The sequence below is a fragment of the Pogoniulus pusillus genome, chromosome 17, assembly GCF_015220805.1.
Source record: "Pogoniulus pusillus isolate bPogPus1 chromosome 17, bPogPus1.pri, whole genome shotgun sequence".
Lineage (NCBI taxonomy): Eukaryota > Metazoa > Chordata > Aves > Piciformes > Lybiidae > Pogoniulus > Pogoniulus pusillus.
In genome coordinates, this window is record NC_087280.1 from 10,652,584 (window position 1) to 10,677,559 (window position 24,976).

General features: G+C 42.1%; 1 protein-coding gene across 1 annotated transcript; it reads right to left on the reverse strand.

The window, feature by feature from the left end:
- Nucleotides 1-425: 425 nt before the first annotated feature.
- On the reverse strand, nt 426-15,532 carry MAPK6 (mitogen-activated protein kinase 6). The gene is made up of 6 exons (XM_064157604.1): nt 15,375-15,532; nt 8,283-9,497; nt 7,471-7,615; nt 4,313-4,477; nt 3,464-3,665; nt 426-2,858 (listed from the first exon to the last, which is right to left on the reverse strand). The coding sequence occupies exons 2-6, from the start codon at nt 8,835-8,837 to the stop codon at nt 1,760-1,762; spliced, it is 2,166 nt and encodes a 721-aa protein (XP_064013674.1). The 5' UTR covers nt 8,838-9,497; nt 15,375-15,532; the 3' UTR covers nt 426-1,759.
- Nucleotides 15,533-24,976: the final 9,444 nt, after the last annotated feature.

The window sequence follows — 24,976 nt, forward strand, 5'->3', positions numbered from 1 at the left end:
AGTGTGTTGCCAGCGATACAAGAGCGCTCAGCTCTGCTCACAGCAGCTTTTCCACTTTAACACTATTTGATCTAAAAAGCTGATAAACAGTAATGCTCACTTACAGTCTGGAAGTCAATTCTATTTCCAGCAAAAATGGTTACTGCAGCTACTGCAGACTTACCACTTTTTAGCCACAGTACTGAAGATTCTCCTCCATTTATGCCATGGGCACTGTGACAGAAGCGTTCTTCAGGAGTCTTTTTCCAGGACGCTGCATGCCCAGCACCACTTTCAGGGTAGAGTACACAGCAGTTTCTCCTGCTCCCTTGAGCACCTCATGTATTGGGGAGCACAGAAAGCAAGCCTGCCTTCACAAGACGCCTGCACCACAGCAGCAGCTCTTCACCTTTCACAGAACCATTAGCACCAAAAAACAGCAGGCATTTTTGCTGGCCATGTTTTTATTTGTTTCTCGATTTGAACAGGGGAGCCAATGATACATCCAGTATTAAAAAAACAAAATAAATCAGAAGGTAAAACAAATTTTCAGAAGACTGAGATGCTACATGCTATATTTAACCTAATTTTATTCATGCTTGCTTTGGAGGGGACAGGAATCATTCAGTAAAAACATACAGTAAAAACAAAATGCCTCACCATATAGAACTTTAACCTACAGTAATGTTGTACCTTAATTATTTCCATGCACACAACTAACATTACAAAATTTGTTTAAAAATGAACACAATTAAGACTTCTAGGAGCATCAGGTAATAAAGCAATTCTAATTTCTTTTGTAGAGATCAAGCACCTCCAATTACAGATTTGTATACACAGTGAGTGCTTTCCTTGAAATGAAAACTTAAAAAAAATAATATAGAAATTAAAAAAAAACTAAACCCAAAAATGTATTGGATAGCCTCAGAACAAGCTGATGTTAATTATATATCCAGCTATGTGGGCAATAAAACCACAGTGCTAACAAAAAAACCTTTTTATCCAAGAAGTAACTCAAAAATTTGACTTCCTATCATTACAGAAATACACTTATTTGCTAAAATAAATAAAAGTGCTGCATATTAACACTTCACTATAAAGAATGCATACCAGAACACATTTATAAATATTGAATGGTCTCCAATAAGAATAGCTACTAGGATAATGCTGGCTAAATAGAAGTGCAGAATGAGAAGCACTATGGGTGGTTAATGTTTTTTTGCCACATACTGCTGTTACCTTGAGGTAGATAACACATGCGTACCAAGTTCTGCATTCGTTTCAGTTGCTGCTGGTATCATGTGTCTGAGAAATGTGTACAGTATGAGAAATGCTAAAACACACACAGATGGAAAAAAAGAGAGGTTTTCATGCAATTATGTACAGTCTCACTGTGTACATTTCAAGGCAAGGTTCTTCTTCTGCAAAACATGGACACTTTTACTGAAAGAATGTGGGGTTTGTTTGTTTCTTAAGGTTTTTTTTTTAACTTGGTTTAGTGCATTTTTAGGGTTTTTTTTTGTTGTTACCTCCTGCATTTTGCATTATTTTGCTCTATTCATTAATTGTGTGCAAACGACATGCCAGTTTAAAAAAACGAAACCTAACTCATGTAGAGAAAGAAATTCTGGATTGTAAAAACAATGGTAAACAGAAAACTAATGAAATCCATACCAAAATTACACCGTCTGATTCAAGTAAAAAAAAAAATTACTTACACTAGTAATAAAAAAAGACAAACATGTCTCATGAATAGAAAAGAAATGTCTGCTGAGTGTTTTTAGTTTAGATGTTTCAGAATGCTGCTGTATGTTTTGTGGGGGATCTGGGGAGATGATTTCATAGCAGAAGGCGTTAACGTGGCCTGAATTGATTTCAGTGGCGAACCAACTGGGCTATGAAACTGAGGAATACCTATAGCCTCAAGCTGCTTGTTGAAGAGGAGCTCTCCACTGTTACTGAGAAAGCTCTCTTCTCTTTCCTTCTCCCCAAGCTTCCCCTCTTCTACTGGCTCAGGTTCTAGCATTTCAGCATCTTCCTTCTTACTAAAGAATTTGTCCAAATAACTGGTGTAAGTATTTTCTTTTTCAGCTTGTTCATCTTTCCTCACCTCACAACAGAACTGGTCTATGAGGAAGCACTCCTCCGCACTGCTTACAAACTGGCTGTCCCAAGACGTTTGGTACAGAGCTTCTAACTGTGCCAAATTCGCCATGCCTTTCTCCTGCTTCTCTCTGCTTACTGACTTCGATATTAACCCTTTCAACTCTATTTGAGACACCGAGCTATTCAAGTCATTTAATTTATCAACATCAGTAGACTCGTGTTGTAAACTAAGCTGAATGGTTTCTGCTATAAATGAATCAAAGTCAAATCCTTGATTCTTCTCCCTTTCTTTTTCAACAAATTGCTGTGATGCTTCCTCAAGCGCTATCTGAGCTTTCACCAACCCATTCTTTTCACATTTAGACTTGCCTTTCTTATCAGACTTTTCTTTGCTCTGTTCCTTCCAGTTTGAAAGATCTATAATAAGCTTGGGCTCATAGTAATGGTTAACTTCACTGTCTCGCCAAACTAAGTTATCTAGGTACGAAGATGACCTCATTTTGTAATTACAAGTGTGACTACATTCCAGATCACAATATTTGTTTTCATGGTGATCAGAATACTGCCAGCAAGGCTCAGTAGAGAAGTGGGTGTCAAAGGCAGGATCCTCCAGGTATTTTTCACGATCTCCATCCAAATATTTGCGAGGATCTACTTGCACTTCTTCCTCATCAGTAACATCAGAAAGAGCCCTTGGATCACGCTGAACTTCATCAGCTTCATAGTTATTATGAATAGGCCAGTCATGGTCTGAAAACTGACTTTCATGGTATCTGCAAAACAATTTCCTGAGCGTTAGCAGCTAAACAATAGTCCTCTAGCTCCCAAAACACAGACAGTTACACTTAGAAACACCCTTACATAATGAAGATAATTCAACTCAGCTAAGTTTTTTACTCAGTTCAACTGAGTATCTCCTTCCAGGCTTTTAATTTAACCTGGCATAAAGCAATCCTCACGTGCACATCTGAAAAACAAAGGTCTGCAACTACAGTTACTCTTCCTTAATATGTTTTTAACAGGCTTTCAATGGCTACTGCAAATCTCACTACTATTCTATGCACTAAGCATTTAACACCACAATCATACTTAAAAGTCTCTTAATTAGAAGTTTGGGGTTTTTTTAATAAATACTTTGGGGAGAAAAAAAGTAAGACAGAAATTAACTTTAGATTCTAGAGTACATCTCAGGAATGCATCAGCATATCCAAGTCAGTTTAATGGATTATAAACCCAATGGCAATGTACTGCCTATAAGAGAAAAATTTATTCTCAGCTCAACTTGAGAAGAAACAAACAGAAGAGGAAATGAAGCAACATTACTTCAAGGACACACACATTCAGTTATGTTGCATGTCACAGTAAGTGATAAATTTACCTTTCCCAATTATAAATATGGCTGTGACTTTCATCCATCAGCAGAATATCATCAACCTCATCTTCTATGTGGAAAGGATGACTTGAAATAGGCTCATCCGTTGGAAAGGAATATATGCTCATATAAGGATGGGACAAAGCTTCTTCTGCTGTCAATCGATCCATAGGACTAAACGTCAAAATTTGCTCCAGGAAGTCCAGTGCTGCAGAGGTGAGGTGATCATTAAATAGGAGAAAAACAACATTTCAGACACCTAGAATTCAAGGTAAAAGAGAGCTGCTCTGCTCTAGAGACATGCATTTGCTTAAAAGTAGCCACCTGTGAAGGATCATCTACTGAGAGCTCATGGCCAAATCTGCATTCTGTAGTCGTAGGAAAGATAGAAGAGTAGAGGTCAAATCCAAGAACAATAATTTAACTTGCATCAGGAAAACACAAAGGGATTGAAAAAAAAATAAATTCAAGCTGAACTGGTATGCACCAACTGCTACCAGGAAACATTGCTGTCAGTTTTGTCACAGGACTTTCTTTCAAGACATTTGTTTGAAAGACAGTTGTTTTATACTGAGTCTACTCCAGTGTTTCCTTATATTTCAAAAGCTGGTGTCTCACAATAGAGCAATTACAGTGTAAACAGGTCCAGCAGAGATTCACAGTTGCTCTCCTCCAAAGATGTTGAAGCAGCTATGACGCTAGCAATTTTTACTACAGCAGAAGACAATCCCTTTTTGAGAGGACGCACAGACTTTTCTAACTGAAACCTGTTTATAGCAATCACACACACGCACTGCAAAACTGTTAACTGTCTGGATTTTGAAACACAGGATGTATTCTTTCTGAATTACTTACCTTCAGGACTGATGCCTGGAAGCAACTGAGTTAAAGGTTTGTGTGGCTCAGTCATATCATTTCTAATGTAAACTGGAATCACGTTGAGAAGCTCCTGACGGTCCTCCTCGTGTACAACAGGAATCGATTCTAGAATCAACTGCATCTGTTCAAGTTCATGCGCACCTAAGCACCAAGAGAAAACACGAGCTGCCATTTCAACTTCAAACACATCTGATCCCTGTATACAAAACACATCAACATTTTCGTGCTATGAGCAGCTATTTTCAGTACACTGTTATCTCCTACAGAAGAAAGGCTTAAGTTCTAAATTTAAATGATAATAAATCTGAACAGCTCTCAGAAATGCTGTAGCATGTGAAGAATTAGAGCTGCTACACGCAGTTAAGGCAACACAACCATAAGCTTTTGCAAGGAGGCTTTCATCAAGAATGAGGTACATAACAAAAAGATAGGCTGTTGTTCTAATGCAAGAGAAAAATCACCTGTCAGTTAAGCTGTGTAACCTATTTACTAAGAAAGTGCTCTCTTGTCACTGAAAATGCAGCACACTTCTAAGCACTATCTGAAGTTTCCCTGAGTAAGAACTATACAAGCCTAGAGAACAGGTTAATTTTGAATAACAAACAGCATCTATATTCAGTTCCAGTGCAGCTGGAGTACTCAGAAATACAGCTTGTCCACCTCAGTTTTAATGTTCAGCTCCAAGAAGCACCTAATACCTGAGAAATTCAACTAGCAGGTGAAACTATACAGGATTATTTGCATGACAGTGTTTCCCTCCTTCACCCAGCAGCTCTGGGGAATCATCAGCAATATTGATGCATGGCACATTAAATACAGAAATAAATAGGGCCAGAAAGAGTCTGTACCATCTCAAAGTTTATGCACTGTCAGCTCACTTCAGCAGTCTGCATGGCCGTCTGCACTGGACATCCTACCATACAGCTGCCCAACAACTTACAAGTGGAGGGAAATTCACTACACAAAATTTGACCAAGACCTACACTCCCTAGATTAATCTGTACTGCCTCATACCAAGTTCTTTGCTGGTCTGGAAGAGCTGTTTTGTTCTCCTACTTCAGACTACTGCTAATTAATGTAATCTATTGGCTGTTATACTGTCTGTAATTTGCTGGAAAACAGATTCTACTGTATCACTATTTCCACCCTAAAACCTAACGACATTTCTTTCCACTGTAAGTGAAATGAGGATTTTAAAATACTCCTTTAGAAGAAAGAATCAGGGGAGCTGTTTTGAACAGCTATTGTACTCCTCTGCCTCAGCTTCCCCTCCCTCACCCCAAGTACTCCACAATTTTAATGTGCACTCTTCCTTCCCTTTCTCACTGGTTTTCCAGACAGCAGGATTCCTAAGGGCTGGTTCAGAAAGACAGGAAGTTGGAAATTAACTAAACCAAGCCCTCCAAACAACTCTGCAAAAGAATTTTATCCGGAGTCTCGGGACAGGGTAACTGTCACATCGCCAACCACTTTTCCTTTCCAAGTGCACAGTGTTACATCTTTACATCAGAAAACTGTGGCAGTCCTACATTTTTGGAGGGACACATCTACAACTACAAGTATTTTACTAGACATCTACACAACACAATTAGGGCACGTAAGCTTACAAACGTCAGATTTTGGTGAGCAAGTTTAAATCCTCCAATTTCTAACTCACTGTGCAGTTATCAGATCAGTAACATCTTCTGGCAAATACCAATGATACTCAAAAAAAGGCAGACAAAATGGCAGCAATTGCAATCAATCTGTGCTGTATGCTGCAATCTACAGACTTTTGCCCACTGCTTCACTATTTTGCAACAGAAGTCCTTGATGCAATGGAAGCTTAATAAATCTCTTATCAGTTGAGCGTTTAATACACTGGGGACATTACTCTGATGGTTAGTAACTCACTGCAGTTAAGATAACCCTATTTGCATGTTAATCACTGATTTCTATGAATTAATGACTTCCAGGTGACAGCATTCCATTAATAGCACTTAACAGGAAAAAGCTCTCAATGTCATTACTTTGAGGTACAAAGCCAAGAACTACAGCATAAAAATCAACCAGGCTGGAAGAGACCTCCAAAATCATCCAGTCCAACCTATCACCCAGCCCTATCCAATCAACTAGACCAAACTAGCAGAAGTGCTTTTAATCCATATGCACCTAAATGAATGTGAACTCTGAAATGCAAGCTGAGTTCTTGGAGAGTTTATCTGTATTGCTCCAGTAATTTAGACCAATAGGAGCAAATCCAAGGGGAAATAAAACAGAGATAGCTGCTGCTGAGGCCTTAAGGTGCACACAAAACAACCATTTCAGGGGTTTACTGTAGACTAGATAATCTGCTCCCATGAACTGAAAGCCTCTCAGTAGGTGAAGCACAGTGGGTGATCTTCCAAAGAGCACATGGCAATTGTATCTAAAAAGATTGCTAGTCTGTGCACGGAGTTAGATCAGCAATGCAGCACAGGATGGCCATCAAGACTGTTTCCAAAATTTGCTCCTGATCCTACCACAGCACTAATGGAGATACACTGAATGAAACCAGAGTATTGTTTCCTACCTTACCAGAAACATTGAGATTACACATTCCCTTGGTATGCCACACTAAGTTTCAAATGTTAGAGTCTTGTTTATATCGCTGAAACAAAGGTCAGATCAGAGTCTGGTTTTGACAAAAAAAGTAACTGAGAACACCGGGACAGGGTCTACTCATTCATAATCTAAAATATTAAGAAGCAATTAGGTTGTCTACATTTTAAAGAATCTCTTTATGAATATGACACTCAGCATTCATAATCTTCAAATATTTCCTGGACACACACAAAAAAATACAACACTGAAATAAATGTAGTTAGAACACTTCTTAGGTAATCAATAAATTAAACTTAATTACAGACAGATTTACCATACATGAATAACTGTGACTTTTTATCTAAATAGACACTGGTACAAGTCACAACAATTGAAATATCTTCTGCTTTACAAATACACCGAATTATACTCTGCTTATGTAACTGGACAATAATACTGCATATCTTGATAGTCAATTCCTATTAATATTAGCTATTAACCTTTCCTTAGCAAGATAATTAAGCAGAACCACTCCTTTTATGAACAGACACATGCATTTTTTTTCTACCCACCTGCAAAGAGGGTTTTCCCAGTCAACATTTCAGCAAAGATGCAACCTGCAGCCCACATGTCAATGGCTTTAGTGTAGTTGTTAGGAGAAAGCAAAAGACGGGGCGATCTGTACCATTTAGTAACCAATCCTTCAGAAAGATGGCCCTAATGAAAGAAAAAAGATAAGAAAAAAAGCTAACTTAGATTTTTAAATGACTTGTTTCATACTTGTATATGCACCAGAAGATTTTTTTATCTCAAGAACCAAAGGGTACTGTTCTACTATCCCCTTTGCCTTTAGAAATGGATCAGGAATACCCTTTATTATGAGAGAAGAGAAAACACAGAAACAGACACTACTTATTTAAACGAGGTAGTGCAGCTAAACTTTCTTATTCCAAATAAATGCAGAGTCAGTAATGAACTCTTGTACAACCACCTAAACCGAGATGACAGCATCTATCAGCTCCAGCAAGCAGCCACACTTGCACACTATGAAATCACCACTTAAAAAACTTAGGTAAGGCTTCCATAGGGAAGACTCTAAATGTTTGCCTTAATCTCAGGTTCTACACTCACTGTTTAAAATCTGCTTTTCTAAGCACCTCTAGTAAAGAAAAGGCTTTTTTAGGCTTGCAGTATTCCAAGAAAAAACACGTAATCCAGAGATCTGTTTCACCCTGTTTGCAAGCATTCCAGTTCTGCTGTATGATGCCTAACATGACATCCCACCTACTAACAAGGCCTTTCACAGACTGTCTCCCTTCTGCAAAGGTAAGTAAGAGGCTATTTTAAGGTGGCTTGGTTGTCATTGCATCCACTCATCACATACCTTGTGGGAATAATGAGGATCCATGATTCGTGCAAGACCGAAGTCACCAATCTTCAGCACCAAGTCTTCAGTATTAATGAAAAGATTAGCTGGTTTGAGATCTCTATGCAGAACATTTGCAGAGTGAATATACTTGAGCCCACGTAGCAGCTGGTACATGAAGAGTCTGGCATGATCTTCCAGTAAAGGGCCTTGCTCTAGCAGATTAGCCAGATCTGTCTCCATGTATTCCTGGACAATGTAAACACAGTTCAATTCTGTAAGGGAGCCCACATCATCTGTTAAGTGGCTTCCACTGGGACCAAGAATTTCAAATACTTTGACAATGTTATCGTGGTCAAGCCTTCTAATAATTTTGATCTCACGTAGAGCATGTTTAACACTCTGGGGATCCGTAAGGACAATTTTCTTGACAGCCACTCTTTTGTCACAGTCATTATCGACAGCAGAAAAAACTAAGCCGTTTCCACCACAGCCCAGTGGTTTTAAGTCCATATAGCGAGAGCCCAGATCAAACCCGTGAATGTTCATGAGACTTTCAAATTTTTCTGCCATTTTAGAACTCTTTACGTTTCTTTTTCCTCAAACTACTAAGCTTCTGTAAACACGCAGAGACACTTCCACTGGTATCTGAAGGAAAGGTCTTACAGAAAGGGAGAAGAAACACTTGGCTTTGACTGCAAGATGGTTTCTTGACACTCTCATTTCATTGTAAGCCAGCCAGGCCTGTTGTGTCCCCTTGAATTTAGAGCCTGTAAGCTCTAGAACTCAAACCGAGCATAAGATAGAAAGATTGCAGCATTCATAGTTCAAGAAAGGTGCAGCATTTCTGCAGACATTAAAGAGAATACTCACAAGGAACTCAAACGGAATGAAATGACATACTACGCACTCAGCTCTATTGTGCTAAACTGGTTAACATTTAACAAAAGTGTGAATAAATATGCACATAATAGGCTTCTATTAACATCCTCCTCCTCACAGTGCAGATACATTCAGTGTTGGACTGGTCCTGAGCAGCGTCATTCTATGGTGCTGGTAAGCACTACTTTTTTTTCCTCCTTCTTCCTCCTTTTTCTCTCCTTTGTTTACAGTCTAGTTAAACAGGAAACTGGCAGCTCTTGATTTACAAAAGATGCCTTCCGCTAATGATCAGGTGGCTCCAGCTCACCACAATCACAATCGAAGCTACCATCCATTTTACTCCGTGACAACCTGAAAAGGAGAGGAAAAATACATTAGTATTCCAGCATATATAGGGCTTTTCCTCCTCCCACAAGTCATTACATTCTCCTAACTATATAGCTTATTTATTGTCCAGTCACAAAATAAGAAGTCATGGCATATGATTTTCATCCTTGTGGAAGAAAACTGACAATAATCATCATGTCTAAACATATCTAGTCAAAGTTTCAGATGTAATTAAGAATATAAGGCACACAACGAACTATCCTACTGAAGCTTAATAAGCAAGGGAATATCACAGAAAACATGGTAATTCTCTAATCTTAAGAGACAAGCCAGAGACAATGTCCTACATCTCAGTCATTAATTTAGGATAATTCTGTCCACTAAACTCTCACTCAAAGATAAAAATCAGGGCTCTAAGCATTTCGCCATAATAATAGATAGCTGGGTACTGCTCACACAAAATGGGTAAGATTTGTGCACTCCCAGTATTTATAGGCTTTCCAGAAAATACAGTACATATCCAGTGCCACCTAAATCCTTCAGACATTGGGCAGTTGACTAACATCTCAAATTATAATTTTGCCTCTATGGCTTCATCATTACAGGAATAATAAGATTAACTCCTACATCTTAGACAAATATTATTACTCTTTCGCTTAAGTCTACACTTACCCAACCTAGATTAGAGGGAAAACTACCAGCAAGTATATTTTACACAGTGACTGATATATTCTATAACAAATTTCCCTAACAAACAGGCACTTTCAGACTAACAAATGCAACTACTATTTATGAAAACAGAAGTGGCAATTTTCTCAGTGTTTCCCTATCTGCAACAGCAGAATGTAGTCATAAACCCCACACTTTGCATTTTCACATGACATCCTCGTTTCTTTTAGAAGTGCTATGATGCCAGAAAGAGAAGAGTCAGAGCTGTACCTTACAGAGTGTGGTGTAAGGTTTGGGCACTTGAACGTTCTTACTCAACAACTATAGGTCACATCAAACCACTAAATGTCTGGCATTCAATCTGAGATTAACACATTACAGCTCTTCACCTGGATCTCGAAATAAATACAAAGTTCTCCAAACTATCCTAATGCTCCAGAGTCAACTCTATGTGAGTGCTTTCCCTTAAACTGTGCTAGCACTACAGTAAGTCCCCTTGCTCCTGCACGGCAGCAAAAGCAGCTGAAAAATATTAGCATATACTAAATAATGGCCTCAATTCACTAATCAGAATTGCATAAACAATACCAAACGAAAAATAAAGACAAGAAAAAAAAGCATCACACTGGCAAACAGAAACTGTTCCAACTCATTTAAATATCACCATTCCTTAGGCTCATGCGTGACTGCCACCAAGACACACAGCCCCCCATGCCCTGGCTCCCTCCTGCCTTCAGGTATTTGTACAGCCGTGTGACAAACACAGGAAAAGGAAGGAAGCACAGGTTTTTTCTTTTTAACTAAAGATCATCAAATGGATTATTTCTGAACTGAAATGCACTGAGCTGCCCTGCTAGAAGGATGGTTTCTCAGAGCTTTCTTTACTCAGCACGTGTAACTACTGCCTAGAGATTCCTTTCTTTGTACACTGCCGAGAGTCCTAACTTTAGACAGCATTTTACAAGGGTTATTGTAATCTTAGTACAACTGTAACAAACTAACACTTCTCCCAGATCACCTTGATTTTTTATCAGATTGATGTGAGGACCCTTCTTTCAATGCCTATGAATTTACTTGAAGAACAAATACAAAATTTAATGTAGAGATACAGAGGATAGCACCAGGCACTACTCAACTCTGCTCACAACTGTAACAACCAAAAGCCTAGCCTCTTGACTTTTAACTTTTCATAAGGCCTATAGTATTTTATCATTCAAATGCACCACTTTCAGGGTCACTCATTCTGAGTTCACATCACCCTGGACCATTTTCATCTCATTTCCCACCCCCCAAAAACACTGTTACAGAAATTAATTTCTGTAGCTTATACTAACACTTTAAATTTCACATTAACTCAAGGTCCAAGGCCTCTATTCAAATACCCTGCAATAAGTTTTACTGTATATCCTTGGGACCATCTAAAGCCAGTTGTATTCTTCCCCATAATTGGGCTTATTGTTTCACATTGCTAATGTCTTCAATATGTAGCCACACCAAATTGGTTTGCACCAGCTGGGTGACACATCTGGAAATTCTCTTTCAGCTAGTTCCATGAAACAGCACAGGAACAGATTGAAAAAGATGCCCATCGGTAGCAAGGAGTAAGATCTGCTCATGTCCATAGCTCAGATCTTAGCCTTTACTACCATGATCAAATGAAGGCAGCAGCATTAAGTACAACATGAAAGCAGTAATGACATTACTGCTTCAAGGAGAAAGGGAGTTATGGTCCACTTGCTTACTGAAGTAAGAGTCCTAAAATCATCATTCTGTATCTCTGAAATTATGCATTTCTAATCATCAGCTTATACTTTATCTTTCCACTAGGTGATCCCTAACCACAGTACTTTCAGAAAGTATGTAATGATTTTCAGAATCAGTGATTTAGATAAGAAAACAAATGGCAACATCAGCAATCCACTGCAGCCTTCAGTTTGACCTTATCCTGCTACAACCTTCCTATGTAACTATGAGCAAATGACTTAATCCCAAAGCCACAAGAAGTAGGGCCTAGCTATCATTCAAACAGGATCAAGTCCTAGGAAGCTGACCAGGAGGCAGCCCATCTACCAAACAGATATAGTACCTCACATACATATGGTTAGAACAGTCAGAAATTGTCCTAGCTAAATGTTCCACTATGAAAACAAATTAAGCTCAGTAATCAAGAATGATCTTTTGCTTACTGCCACTGAGAACTCTAATTTGGAAATGTAACTGCTGTAGCAGTTTCACATATCCTTGTATGAGCAAAAAACCACACTTCTAAACTAACCCCAGGCATGACCTACACATATCTTCTCTTTCACATCAACAGCTCACGTCTTTCACTGTGCTGGTTCCATCTCTCACCTAGAATGGCACTTTGCACCCCTTGCTGCCATCGCCCCAGGGTGAGTTGGCCCCTCTGCCAGGGCTGCAGTGCCCAGAGGACAGCTCAGGCCAGCAGCTGAACTAGTTTCCCCATCCACAAGTTAATAGCAAACAGACCTTCAAGATAAATAGACCTGTGGACCATAAGCAGACAGAGGGGATGGAAAATATTAACCCCAAACTTTCTTTCATGATGACCAAGAATAATTTCTTGAAGGATAATCAGCTAAAAGCAATCCAGGCTTCTCTCAAGCCAAAACCAGCTCAAAGTGCAAAAAAAAACCAAAACAAAACCAAAACAACCAACCAAATTCTTATATTCATTTTGTAGTAATTTTTAACATTGGAAAATAATGAGGTGGGCTTTTAAAACAGTAATACTTAAAAGAATGACACCAGCACCTGTTAAGCTTATAGAGTTTCAGTTTCAATGAAAGTAAAAAACATCAGCCCAACTGTCTTGAAAGTACACCCTAAACAAACAAAAATGACAACCTCCTCTTCTGTTGGGCAATATGTTCTAACCACTTGAAACACACGATGGCCAACAGTATAAAAAAAAGGAGGTTTATCACTCCACTTTGTGCCAAACCGGCTGTTCATGCAGGCACCAATGTTTTCATTTAGGCTGTCACCTTTCAAAGACTTGCGCTTTTTTTTAGCGATACTTTTATTCCTTCCTTCCATTAAGTTTAAAGAAGGAAACAAAGATACTAGTTTAAGTGGTTTACAACTGCGCTTTTAAATCAGCTCAGCTCTCGGTAGAGGGCAACCGAAGTTACCCACAGAAGGGCTGTTGTCTTTGAAATTCCTAACGCCGGCAGACATCATCACACATGCCCAGCATCATGCAAGAAGCCTCTTCAGTTCGTGCTCAAGTTCTGCACATGGATTTATCACAGTTTTCAGGAAACAGGATGTACACTGAAACAGTCATGAATGAGATGTTTACTTTTTCAGAAATACAAATAAGATGGAAGGATACCAGTTAATTTGATTATGCAGACCACATAATGACCAAACCATTACTCACATGAGAAAGACCAAGAATGACTAATGACACATTATACAACCTGATAAGTACTATCCTCTTGACTATAAAAATAAGTGGCACAGAAGTATTTTTTTTTAGATCAGCCACGTTGCAGTCAGTAGGCAGAGTGAGTCATCGTCCAACTCACAAAACTGCTGCTTTTCTACAGCCTCCTACTTGCTTCTCACGCTGTTTAGGGAACTCTGTGCTGGCAGTCAGCAAACGTTACTATTAGATTTATAAATCTTTGTAAGGATCTGTGAAAGTACACAAAAATCCAGTGCGTTTTTCTGCATCATCAATGAAAGTGTCTCAGTTGTCTCTTTTGGTAATTTAAGGAAAACTCACCACTGAAGATGTCTACCATCAGCCAACCACAGCCTCCTGCACCTCTGCAGACCTGCTACTGTGTGCTGTTCCACTGAACAGTTGACCAGTCAAGAGTGAATTAAAGATAAAGACCTCAGGAAGCAAGAACTCAGCCTAAGTGAAAGGCTCAAAGTTCCCATCTTAGCTTTACAGCACACGTTTTCTAAACCTGACTACCAAACTAAAATCTACCTCTGTTTTCAGGCGCCACTCTCTGGGATTTGTAACTGGTTTATAAACACATCATGCAGTCACAATATTACTTATACAAACACGCACACTTTAAATATGTGTCTTTAAAAAGTCTGTGGAAACACATACATGCACACATCTATATAAATACGTTCATATACTGAAAAACAAAACACCTAGCAACAGTGCTTTTATCAGTGTTTGCACCAGACACATGACAAGAAGCCAACTGTTTCCTTTTTCACGACGCGATTAACTTAGCTATTGCCAAGCCGATTCTAAACGGCGCTGAATTGTCTAAACAGACACTCATCATACACTAGCTAAGTGTGCGCATCCTGCCCGCCTGGCCAAGGGTATCTGCTTTTCCAAGCCCTCAAACTCCTGCAGCCTCACTTCAAGCTATTTTCACCGGGATTTTAAGCTACTTATGAAAAGCATTAGCTCGCTTCTTCCACGGAAGGTGCCTGAGGGTACCGAGGAGCCTGCTGAAGCCCTGACAGCAGGAGTGTGCGTGCGGCACCCGGCTCTCATGTCACCGGCACCGCGGACGAAGAGCGGCGCAGTCCCTTGCCAGGCCCCACCAGCCCGGAATTCAGCATCGAAACTTACGCGGACTTAGGAGAGGCCGGACTCTCCCCAGCGCCGGGCTGCAGAGGACATCCTTCTTCCCGCTGCCCCCCTAGAAGGACCCGGCTTAGTCCGCCAGCGTCGTTCTGACTCGCTGACACGCACGCCAGGCACCACCGACCGCTCGGGCAGAGAGGACCTCCGTCTCGCCATGCCCGGACGCAGGGTGGTGGGCGACCAACCCGGCCTCCGGCCACACCACAGCTACAAGCTCCCGCGGGGCTGTCGCAGCGCGGAGAAGCCCTACCTTCAAACGCCCTTCAGGGCGCTGTCGCTGCCTGCGGACCCCGCTCCGGCGAGAGAGGTGACTCCCGAGGCCCGGCGCGGCGCTGCCGGGGCCGCAGCCACTGGGAGCGTCTCCCTCGCGGTGTCGCACGGCCGCCCCCGCCCGCTCTGTCAGTACCCGCTCGCCTCCCTTGGCCCCGGGGCCATCGCTGCCCCCCGGGCCGCAACCGCCGCAGTGCGGAGGAACCGGGCCTCGGCAGAGCGGAGCAGCGCGGAGCGGGCTAGGGAGCGCCGCCGCCGCCCGGCGGGAAGGAACAAAGCGCCTTTGTGCGGCGAGGCCGGGCCCACGCGTACGGCAGCTGGAGACCCCCTTGTCCTCCCCGCCTCGCCGGTCACCCCGCCGCACTCACGGGCCTTCCCAGGCTCATCGAGGGCTGCGCTGCGTTGCTCACACGGCCAGGCCCCACGGCCCCGCTACCGGCTTCCGTCTGGCGCCCGCCCGCCTCGCCGCAGTTGCCGCTGCAGCAGCCGCCGCCATGTAACCCGGCGCGGAGGGCAGGGAGGGGCGGTGTCGGCGGCGGCCCCGCCTCCGCCGGGCGGGGCGCCACAGCGGCCGGCCGGGCCTGGGCGGCCCTCAGGCAGAGAGGCAGGCGGGTAGGGCGGACGAGGTCAGCTGCGGCGTACGCCCGGCTGTGTGGCCCCGCAGACGTGGCCGTTTCCGAGGCCTGCCCGCGCTACAGGGCTCTCCCGCCGGCGGGGCCGTGCCCTCGCGTCCGAAGGGCAGCCGTTTTGCGTCCCTAGCGGGGTTCGCCCGGGGAGCCGCGGCGAACAGCTTCTCACTGATCGGTCACGCCGCAGCCTGGCCTGTCTCCATGGGAGGAGGCAGATCCGAGTAGCCCATATAGCAAGTTAGCCCTCAGAGGAGCTCAGTAAGAGACTCAAAGTTCGGTAGACAGATAGACCTGGTGGAACTGCGTGCAGGGGCACCACCGCCACCAGGGTGGGTGCCAGCTACAGGCTTGCCGGCACTAACGGTAGCCGAGTACTCTGTTAATACTCCAAACTTCTATTAGGATTGCTACTACCTCCTGCTGTTTGATCTCAGCTGCCTCCTGAGAGCTTCCCTGGAATCAGGCTCCTGCTTTGGAAACCTGCTTTTGACCTGAGCCCTGCCAGTGACTCACCCTGCAAGGCCTAGGGCTTGGTTTAGAATTAGAGCAGCACAGAATCACTTTGGTTCAAAGGGATTACCAAGTCATGGCTAAAACGTGTCCCTCAGCACCAACTCCACACAACTATCTCCAGAGATGGTGATGGCACCACTTTGCTGAGCATTTACTGCAGCATTGCCTTAAGCTGCAATGCAGCACGCCCAGAGAAAGACCGCAGATAGAGAAGGGAACAGTCATAGGTGTTCTCTGCAGCCGGGGGTGTGCGGGGAGAAGAGCCAGCCCAGGTCACAGGCACCGTGACAGCCGGTGGTGAAGAAGGGGAGAAGTGGGATGAGAAGGCCTCGCATCGCTGACTGCTGGGCAAGCACTTCTGCTGTTGATGTCAGCATATGGGGGGCTGAACACAGGCAGGAAAGTGGCGGTGCGGGTCCAGTTCAACAGTCCTGGCTTTAAATGTCCCTCATAGTAGAGAAACAAAAAGCATGGTTGGAAGGCAGGAGCCATCAAAAATGGAGGTGGCGTTTCCTATCCAAAGGTGACATTTTCACTGATGTGTTCTGCATTCTTGGTGTCATGGGGGACCTGAATGTTCTCCCCATGAGCACCTATAAACTACTCGCCACACCCATCACCTCTGCAGACACCAGAAATTATTCCAGCCTTGATGTTGCATAGCCCTTTAATGGACATAGGCAAAAGCAGAAGTCTACTTTCCCCTGAAAATCACAAATAATAAACTAAATAAAGCAAAATTATTTAAAAAAAAATATGTTTCCCTGTGAGACATTTGTACAGCAGTCTTAGGAGAGAGAGGCATGAAAACACCATGCCTGTAGGTATCAGAAGAGCCTTGTGCAGTTTCGTACAACTCTGAAGACAGGGTGTGATTTCCAGAGGTCCCTTATATGCCTTTCCAGTGCAGGATGACTCAAGATAAAAAAAAATTATACTCGTTTTTACTACTTCAGCAGAGGAGGCCATAAAAATGATCAGAGGGGGCTGGAACACCTCTGCTGTGAGGACAGGCTGAGATAGTTAGGGTTGTTTCACTTGGAGAAGAGAGGGCTCCAGGGAGACCTCACTGCAGGCTTCCAGTAGTTAAAGGGGCCTGTGGTGAAACAGCGGCACAGGTTGCCCACAGAGGTGGTAGATGCTTTGTTCCTGGAGACATTCCAGGTCAGGTTGGACAGGACTCTAAGAAACTTGCTTTAGTTGAAGATGGCCTTGCTCACTACAGAGGGATTGGATTTACAGGGCTTTTAAAAGTCCCTTCCAACCCAAAGCATTCTATGATTTAGTTAGTTCTGGGGTGTTTTAGTTTTAGTCAGATGCATTGCTAGCTCTGACATTGCCCTTACTAGTGAGAGCATTGGGCATTTGGGTATTTGATAATACAGCACTGCAATAATAGCACACATACGGAAGTCAGTAACTAAACAGACACTTCACAGTAGTTGTTAATTTATAGGCAGCTGTTTACATGCTGGCAATAATGAAGACAAGACAGAAAAAAGGTTCTAATTCTTCTGCCCACCCAGCAAAACAGTTGGAAGATTACAGCACTGGCTGCTCCACAGGGCCTGTATTTAAATACAGTCTATAAAAAAATCTGCAGAAGTGCATATTTGGAAGATGTGATGTTAGGATGGCAACCAGAGCCAAGCCACAGAGGAGTATTTACTTGCATTAAAGGAAGAGATTTGGGACTCAGAAAAGGCTGGAGCAGCAGTGGTTGCATGTCTAAATCCAGCTATTTAGTTAATTAAAATGTCCTTCCACCTGTACAAAGCATTTTCGTTGTGAGAGACAACAGAGCAAGCTGATACGAGTAAGAAAAAAGATGTTACAGCTTTTCAGCAGCACCTGGCAAGCCCATTCTCATACTGTATCTGGTGATACTGTTTACCAACACCTGCATCTCAGTCAGGTGGAGTTCGTTCTGTGGCAGCCCAGAAAAGCAGATTAGCAAACATAGAGGAGGCCTGGATAGCACACGCTCAGTCATAGATCTCACATATTCCACCATTTTTCTGAGTTCATAGTTAATAAATCAAGACTTGCTTTTTTTCTTCCCCTCCGAATTCTTTTCTGCCATTCTAAGAGCGTAGGTGGTAGGACCTAGTGAATGAGATCCTTCAATCTAGAGGAAAAGCATGTAACAGAAAAGCATGGTGCAGGAATGTTACTTGTCTTCAGCCTCACTGTTTATAGAATTTATACCAGAGCATGCATATCTCACGATTTGTGTGCCACATGGCGGTTTGTAGCTGTCTGTTCCAGCCCGTTGGTTATCTGTTCTCAAATTTGTGATGCCCTGTTGGTCAGGCTGTAGGTTACCGTGTCAAACTGCTCCCCCATCCCCCCCCAGGAATGCAATTACGTAGCTTGCTGATGATATGATAGCAACTCATTCTAAAACATCTGCAGACACTTACTGTCAGTAAAGTGCAGAGTAAGGAAAGAACTGGTCTTTGAAGGTCATAAAGCCCAGCAATTAAAAAATAATTAGAGTTGAAGCAATGATTCATGTACTATGTCCAAGTTCAAAAAGATCAAACAGTAAATTCCAATGTAGCATTTCAGTCCTGCGTGTGAATTGTTACTTGTGGCATAAAAGGGAATTAAGTATTTTTAAGTCTCCACACCCATTATGATTGGCAAGGGAAGAAAGATTTGGAGGTTGTTTGAAAAGGTTGCCCAAGGTGACTTGGCAGCTCTAGGCTTTTGTCTCAGTTTCAGCTGCTTTGCTGGGCTTTTCTGCAGGAAATCTTTGTTTTCTGGCATTATGCAGCTCTCTGTAATGATTCCAGGTATGTTCAGAAGAGGCTCAACTTAAGCATGTGCCTCATATCGAGCAGCCTCTGCTCTCATTGAAGGTTAAGGTATCTAAGGTGATACCTGCAACTTGGCCTGTCCTGCAGGATCGGCTGAATTTGCTAAGACACAAGGGCATCCACTGAACTGTTCTTGCTCAGCTTTCAAGTCCTCCTAGAGGAAGGGAAATGTATCCTAGGACTAGCTATGCTTCTTACTAATGTCTGGGATTCATTTTGCACAGGGAAAGGGATGAGTTTAGAGAGAAAATCCAACTTATAAAAAGAGGATGGAGGTTCAAGAAACACTCTGTTTCTGCTTACCTGTTTTCTGCAGAGTGACCTGGGCCCTCAAGTATGATTTCATTTTCCTGGCACAGCTCCCAAGGGTTTCTAATAGTTTATTTGGGTCTTTTTAACTGCTGCCCTCTCAGCCTAGTTCTCTGCGAGGCTTAAGCAAAGCCTTTACAAATCACTTGCTCTTCCAGCTTACAGTTTCAAGGTGCTGATGTTCAGTACAGACAGTCCATATAAATTTGGGTTTTGCTGACAACCAAACTGCTTATGTGGCTTCATTCCTTGGGTACCTCCATTTTCCAGGAAGAGGTCAAACTATACATTTCCATGCTGAACATAGCAGTTTTTATTTGTTCTTTTTAACACAAACACATTACTCTCTGGGTTTGCAGCCCTTAAAGTGCTCCAAAGAAATCTTAAGGTATACTTCATCCCAGCATTTTTAGCAGATATCTACAAAGAAGTCATCATCTTAAAAACTTTAACTAAAAAGAATTTTGATGCAGAATATTTTAAGGTCTACTTGGCAGTAGCCAAAGCTACCTGAGCACATGCAGCGTGCTGTTGCCTTGTTTGCGCTCATTAAACTGACTTTGCACAGTGAGCTTTGCACCATCTGCATTCTAATCAGGAAAGAAGCTATGGCAACATTAGGGTACTTATAGGAAAGAGGAAAGGCAAACCCTAAGATCTTCATCCCTGTGTGAAACTGGGAAAGAATGGGCAAGAAGCAGACCAATTCAAAACAAAGGCAGCAAAGTACAAAGAGCAAATGAAGGTGGAAAAAAGAAGGTTGCAGAAGATTTTCAGCTTTGGGATTTGAAATACATGGGTTCTGTGACATACTTTGGCAATTCTGAGAATCTGCAGGAAAGAAAAATCCTTAAGCACTTAAAGAAAAACAAGTCATTCTTCCCCCCTGGTAGATCGTCAGCAATCTAGGACACTTCAGTACAGCCAGCTGCATGCTGGCTCCCTGCTTGATATCACACATCTTTATTAAGTCAGGCAATTCCATTACTTTTTCTATTTCTTAACCAACCCTTAGCAGAAGGGACTCAGCAGCTTCCTAAAGCAGGAGCTGGCAAAGTCGTGGCAATACGGGAGATGAGGAAAGCTTGGAAAGCTTGCTTGTAGCTGGGTCATCATTGAAAGTATCAGCCCCCTGCATGAGAAATTCACTTGTAGGGCTGGAGCTCTCCCAGATTTCTCAGCCTTTCATTAATTCCTTGTTAGTTAACATTGCATAGAGAAAGCTGTCAGTATTTCATGCACAGAATAACAAATGTGTACACAAATTTACCAAGGTAGGCTATTAAGGCAGTATGTGTTAGGTTTAATCACCTTTTAAAGGATGACTAGTATGAGCACTTTCACACTTGGGTGCCCTAAGTCACCTGAGTTGCTTCTAACTTCCCAGCACGGGACACAGGAGGTATGCTGGAGCAGGGCTGTAGATCCTGTCATGGATAAATCTATGGCTGAAAAACATTCCACAAAAAGACAAACAGGGCTATTGTGACAAACTGTAGGATGAAATGGAAACAAGAAGGACCCAATTTGGTTTGAGTTGGGTTTTATTCCCTACCAGTTCAGGTAGAAGAGAATTCTGTGCATGACATTTTTTTCCTGTTCAGACCTGCAGGAAAGAATTACTCTCATCCTCACCTCCAAACCTCAAGTGAAGCAATTAGGAGAACATCTGCCCACTGAAGTGGCACCAGAGCAGTTGTCTAAGTTGTCTCTGTGGTAGTTATTGTATTGGCTGTAGTGCTGCTAGAGTTGTAAGGCAGCATATTACTGTACAGATACTATTTAAGTATCTGTAATACCTTGAGTACTCTGATGTGGAGAGATGTCCTGGGAGCAGGGTGAGGTGCTCTCAGCAAAAAAAATGCATTTGGTTTTGGAACCCTACTACAAAATACGTCAGCTCCTGGGCAGAAGTTACAAAGGCTTGATGATGGATTTATGTAGAACAATTATGCTTTTTTTTAGAGTTATTGGATTTAATTGCAGATATTGCAATGTTGAACTGTTCTTGTTCATTCCCACAGAACAGCAAACCTTTCTATAAGCAGCATTTTAATTACCACTGCAATATAGAGATAAAGTCTCTGATGTACAATTGTAAATACAGCTGCAGAGATTGTATTTTACAATGAAAAAAAACAGACTAACATTTGCTAATACTTCTACCACACCAGGATCCTCTTGAAATACATTTACAGGGGGCAAAGCTCAGTACAAATACATGGGCATCAGCTAATAGTCTGTTTTAGCAGCCTAAGGCTACACAGCTTCTACATATCAAATAGCAATGAACGTTATCTACAGGTATACATGGGGAGAAAGAACTCACTGCAGTGAGTTGAGGCATTTCAAACACTTTCAAGTATTATTTTATAATAAAATACATATGAATGGCATACCCAGAAGTGAACCTTTGTCAGCCTGATCCTGTGCTGCCATGAGAAACTTGGAGGTTAGAAAAACAATACCAATAGCTTATAGACCTCTACTGCTGCTTAGATTTGTATCCTGAAGCGACCTTCATGAGTAGTACATGAACTCCAACCCCAACTAGGCCACCTGGGTCACTCTGATGCTTCTTATGGTGGTTTGTGAAAACAGGATAGAACAAGCTGGATTGAAAGACACATTAACAAATCCTGTCTTTGTGACTGCTCGGGCAAAGGCCATCCTCCATTCACTCTGCCCTGCGCACAGTTGTCTACCATGCCCAGAGCTCATGGGCGCAGCAGTTTCACAAGCAAGCAGCATATTGCATGTCTAAAGGTAAAAAGGCAAGAAGCACAGTGCCAGCAGGGTCAAGGCCAGTGGGATGCTGATGTGAATGCTGTTGCTCAGGGTGCATTTTGTCTGTGGGCAACAGGCTTTTTCAGAATTCCCAAAATAGCTGTTATCATGAATGGCAGATTGACTGGGCAGCATGCTGCTTCACTTAATGCCTCCTGCTGTGCCTCCCAGACTCCTGCCCTGGTCAGTCTCCCAAGGCTGAAGAGATGCAAAATCTAGGAAACACTGAGAAGTAGAAACTTTTTATAGGCATCTACCATGAAATAATATAGCAAATATTCAGCATCACAAAAGCTACCTTGAGTGACTTTTGTGCTGTCTTCAGACATCAAACCTCAAAGTTTTTATGTTGTTAAGAAATGCATTTTGGAACCACTTCCTCCCCATTGATACTTTGTAACATTTTCCTCAGTGCGTCTTGCACCATCTATTTCTGAAGATTCCCACTACAAGTAACACGAACTATTCAATGTCCCATATTCCCCAACTCCATATCTTCGCTTTCTAGGATGCTTCAGGTTTTGAGACACATTCTGGGAGGGAATAGATCTCCAAACTGTTTGTTCTCTCATGAAAGCTGGGTTTTGCCTGTGTGCCAGAATCAGCAGACATTCTATAAATAGCTTTGGACAGATGACAGGAAATGATGCAAGATCTCAGGGTACTCCAGAGAGAGCAGCTGTCTGAAATGCTCAGGAAAGAGGGACTTGCACCACTGACTACGACGTAGGGAAAAAAAATAAATGCACAGAATTACCATTTACTACAGAGAATATCAGACTTATGAAACAAGATCTCAGTCTTATTGCAGCTCAAGCAAGAAGTCTGTTTGCTTGCAACTACATTACAATGAAGCAGGAAAAAAAAAACTACAAATAAACAAACAAAAAGCCTTGGAAGAGGAAAGACTGATCAGGATTGTCTAAACTCTCTTTGTCTTTTACTCTTAAGGAGAGGCTTTTCACTCGTAACATGCTATAAATGCCAATGCATGCATTGGACATTCTCTGGACTTTGACTGGTGCCAAACACTAAGATCATCTTCTTACCCTGGCATTTCCCATCAGCTTCAGCAAAGGCTTTTCCAACTCAAACTGCTTTAAGTGGGTTCCAGTAATAGCTGCTTAGAGGTTAATCTGTGTCTATTAATTTAATCCCAAGAATTATCTGTTGCTCTTCTTTGCAATAGCAGTACAGAATGGAGCATCAACTCACTGTCTCCTTTTGTTTCTGTCAGCTTTCATGAAGATAAATCACTGCAGTTTAATGCCAATGAAATACTTTAGTTGAAATGGGGCAAACTTTCAGTATTAAATCCATGGCAATACTCTCCACAGATTTAACTTCAGTGAAGTGACTCCAGCCTTCTTCCTCGTTACCAAGTTAGCTCCTCTTCCCAACAGCAGCAAGCACCTTTCATCCTAGTCCTTACCACATTTCTACAGCTCTGATAGCTGAGCAGCTTGCTATACATGGAGGACTACAAGTACTAGTGAGAAGCAGATAGTGTACCTCCCCCACAGATGTGCTTTTTGAGTCATTCAGACCTGAGAGTGACACATTAAAGTCCTCTACATTCCCACACTGCAGTTATGCCTCTTCCAGGGCTGGAAGAATTGGCCTTAAGGCAGCTGTGGACTGGTCTGCTTTCTGCACTGGGCACTGGAAGTGCATGAACATGTAAGCTCACCACTCACCCACACAAAGACAATGGAATAACCATGCACTGCGCTTTCTCCCATGGCTCCAGCACAGAGGAGGCCAGCCTGAGACTTCTGCTGAGCTTTTTCCTTTAGCAGAGAATTGCAACCATACTTCAGAGGCAGCCTACTTTCAGTTTTTCTACCCATCATTCATAAGCAGTTCCCATGACAGATAGAAGCGTCTGGAAGCACTCTTAACTATGAAAGGAGTAAATAATACATTACATATTGTTTGAGCTGTTGTGCTGAGTTACTGATTTTACCCATGATCTGAATTTCTGTACCTCTAAAGAAGAACTTGATTTTTTTTTCATTAAAGACATTAAATGTGACTGAATATTTGTTATTTTGGAAACACAAGATTTGTTACCTCTGTTAGAGGTACAACAGTGCTGAAACTGGGCCAATCTCAAACTTTCTCAGTTAAGGAGAAACTCTTTCTGCAAACAGAAATGGATGACATCTGTCAGTGTATGCACTGCAGGATCTAAAAGCAAATTTACTTGTCAGTGCTGTTCATGCACTGCATGTGTGCAAGAGAGAATGGCACGAGGGAAGGAGGGCAGGACTGTTAGCCTGTGCAGAGCTAAATGAGAACTCCTATGCATGAGATCCAACTATGCTTAATGACCAGAAGCATAAAACCACTGAAAATTGTAAACTCAGACTTCGTTCTTTTCTGCACTTGGAAAGGGATCTTGTATATCTTTTTTGCTTCCTGGCATATTTACTGCAACACTGGATACCATTCTCCACAGAGACAACTTCTCTTGTAAAGGGCACATGCAGACTTCTCAGAAACACCTCTCTAGGTGCTGAGGAAGCACTGAGAAGCAGTCCTAAACCCGGAAAGTTCTCTGTATTTCTCAACATTTCACTGTGTGTCTAGAAGTTCTTTCAAGATCTGAATAGCAAGATTTATTTTTCAAGTGAGATGGAATTAAGAAAGATAGAGAGGTAAAGAAACCTTCTGCTTTTCAGTGCATCAGCATTCTCTTATCTCCAGCACATCTCTAAACAGCTTTCAGTTGCATTCAGACAAAAGCTGTTAAATGAAAACTTAAGAGGCTAAAGCTGTATTTTGTGACAGGGGGAAGGTATTCCTCTCTCATTCTTTATGTTTTATGACACACTGGAGAACCATTTAAGTCTCACTTAAAATAAAATCAATGCCTGATAAACCTGTTTTAGTAAACAAAAAGTTGCT

Excerpts from the sequence above, each read along its gene's own strand:
- MAPK6 (XM_064157604.1), bottom strand. The coding sequence starts at position 8,837 with ATGGCAGAAAAATTTGAAAGTCTCATGAACATTCACGGGTTTGATCTG. Across the intron at positions 7,616-8,282 it reads ATCCTCATTATTCCCACAAG|GGCCATCTTTCTGAAGGATT; the intron begins GTATGTGATGAG and ends TTCTTTCATTAG. Across the intron at positions 4,478-7,470 it reads TGGGAAAACCCTCTTTGCAG|GTGCGCATGAACTTGAACAG; the intron begins GTGGGTAGAAAA and ends CTTGGTGCTTAG.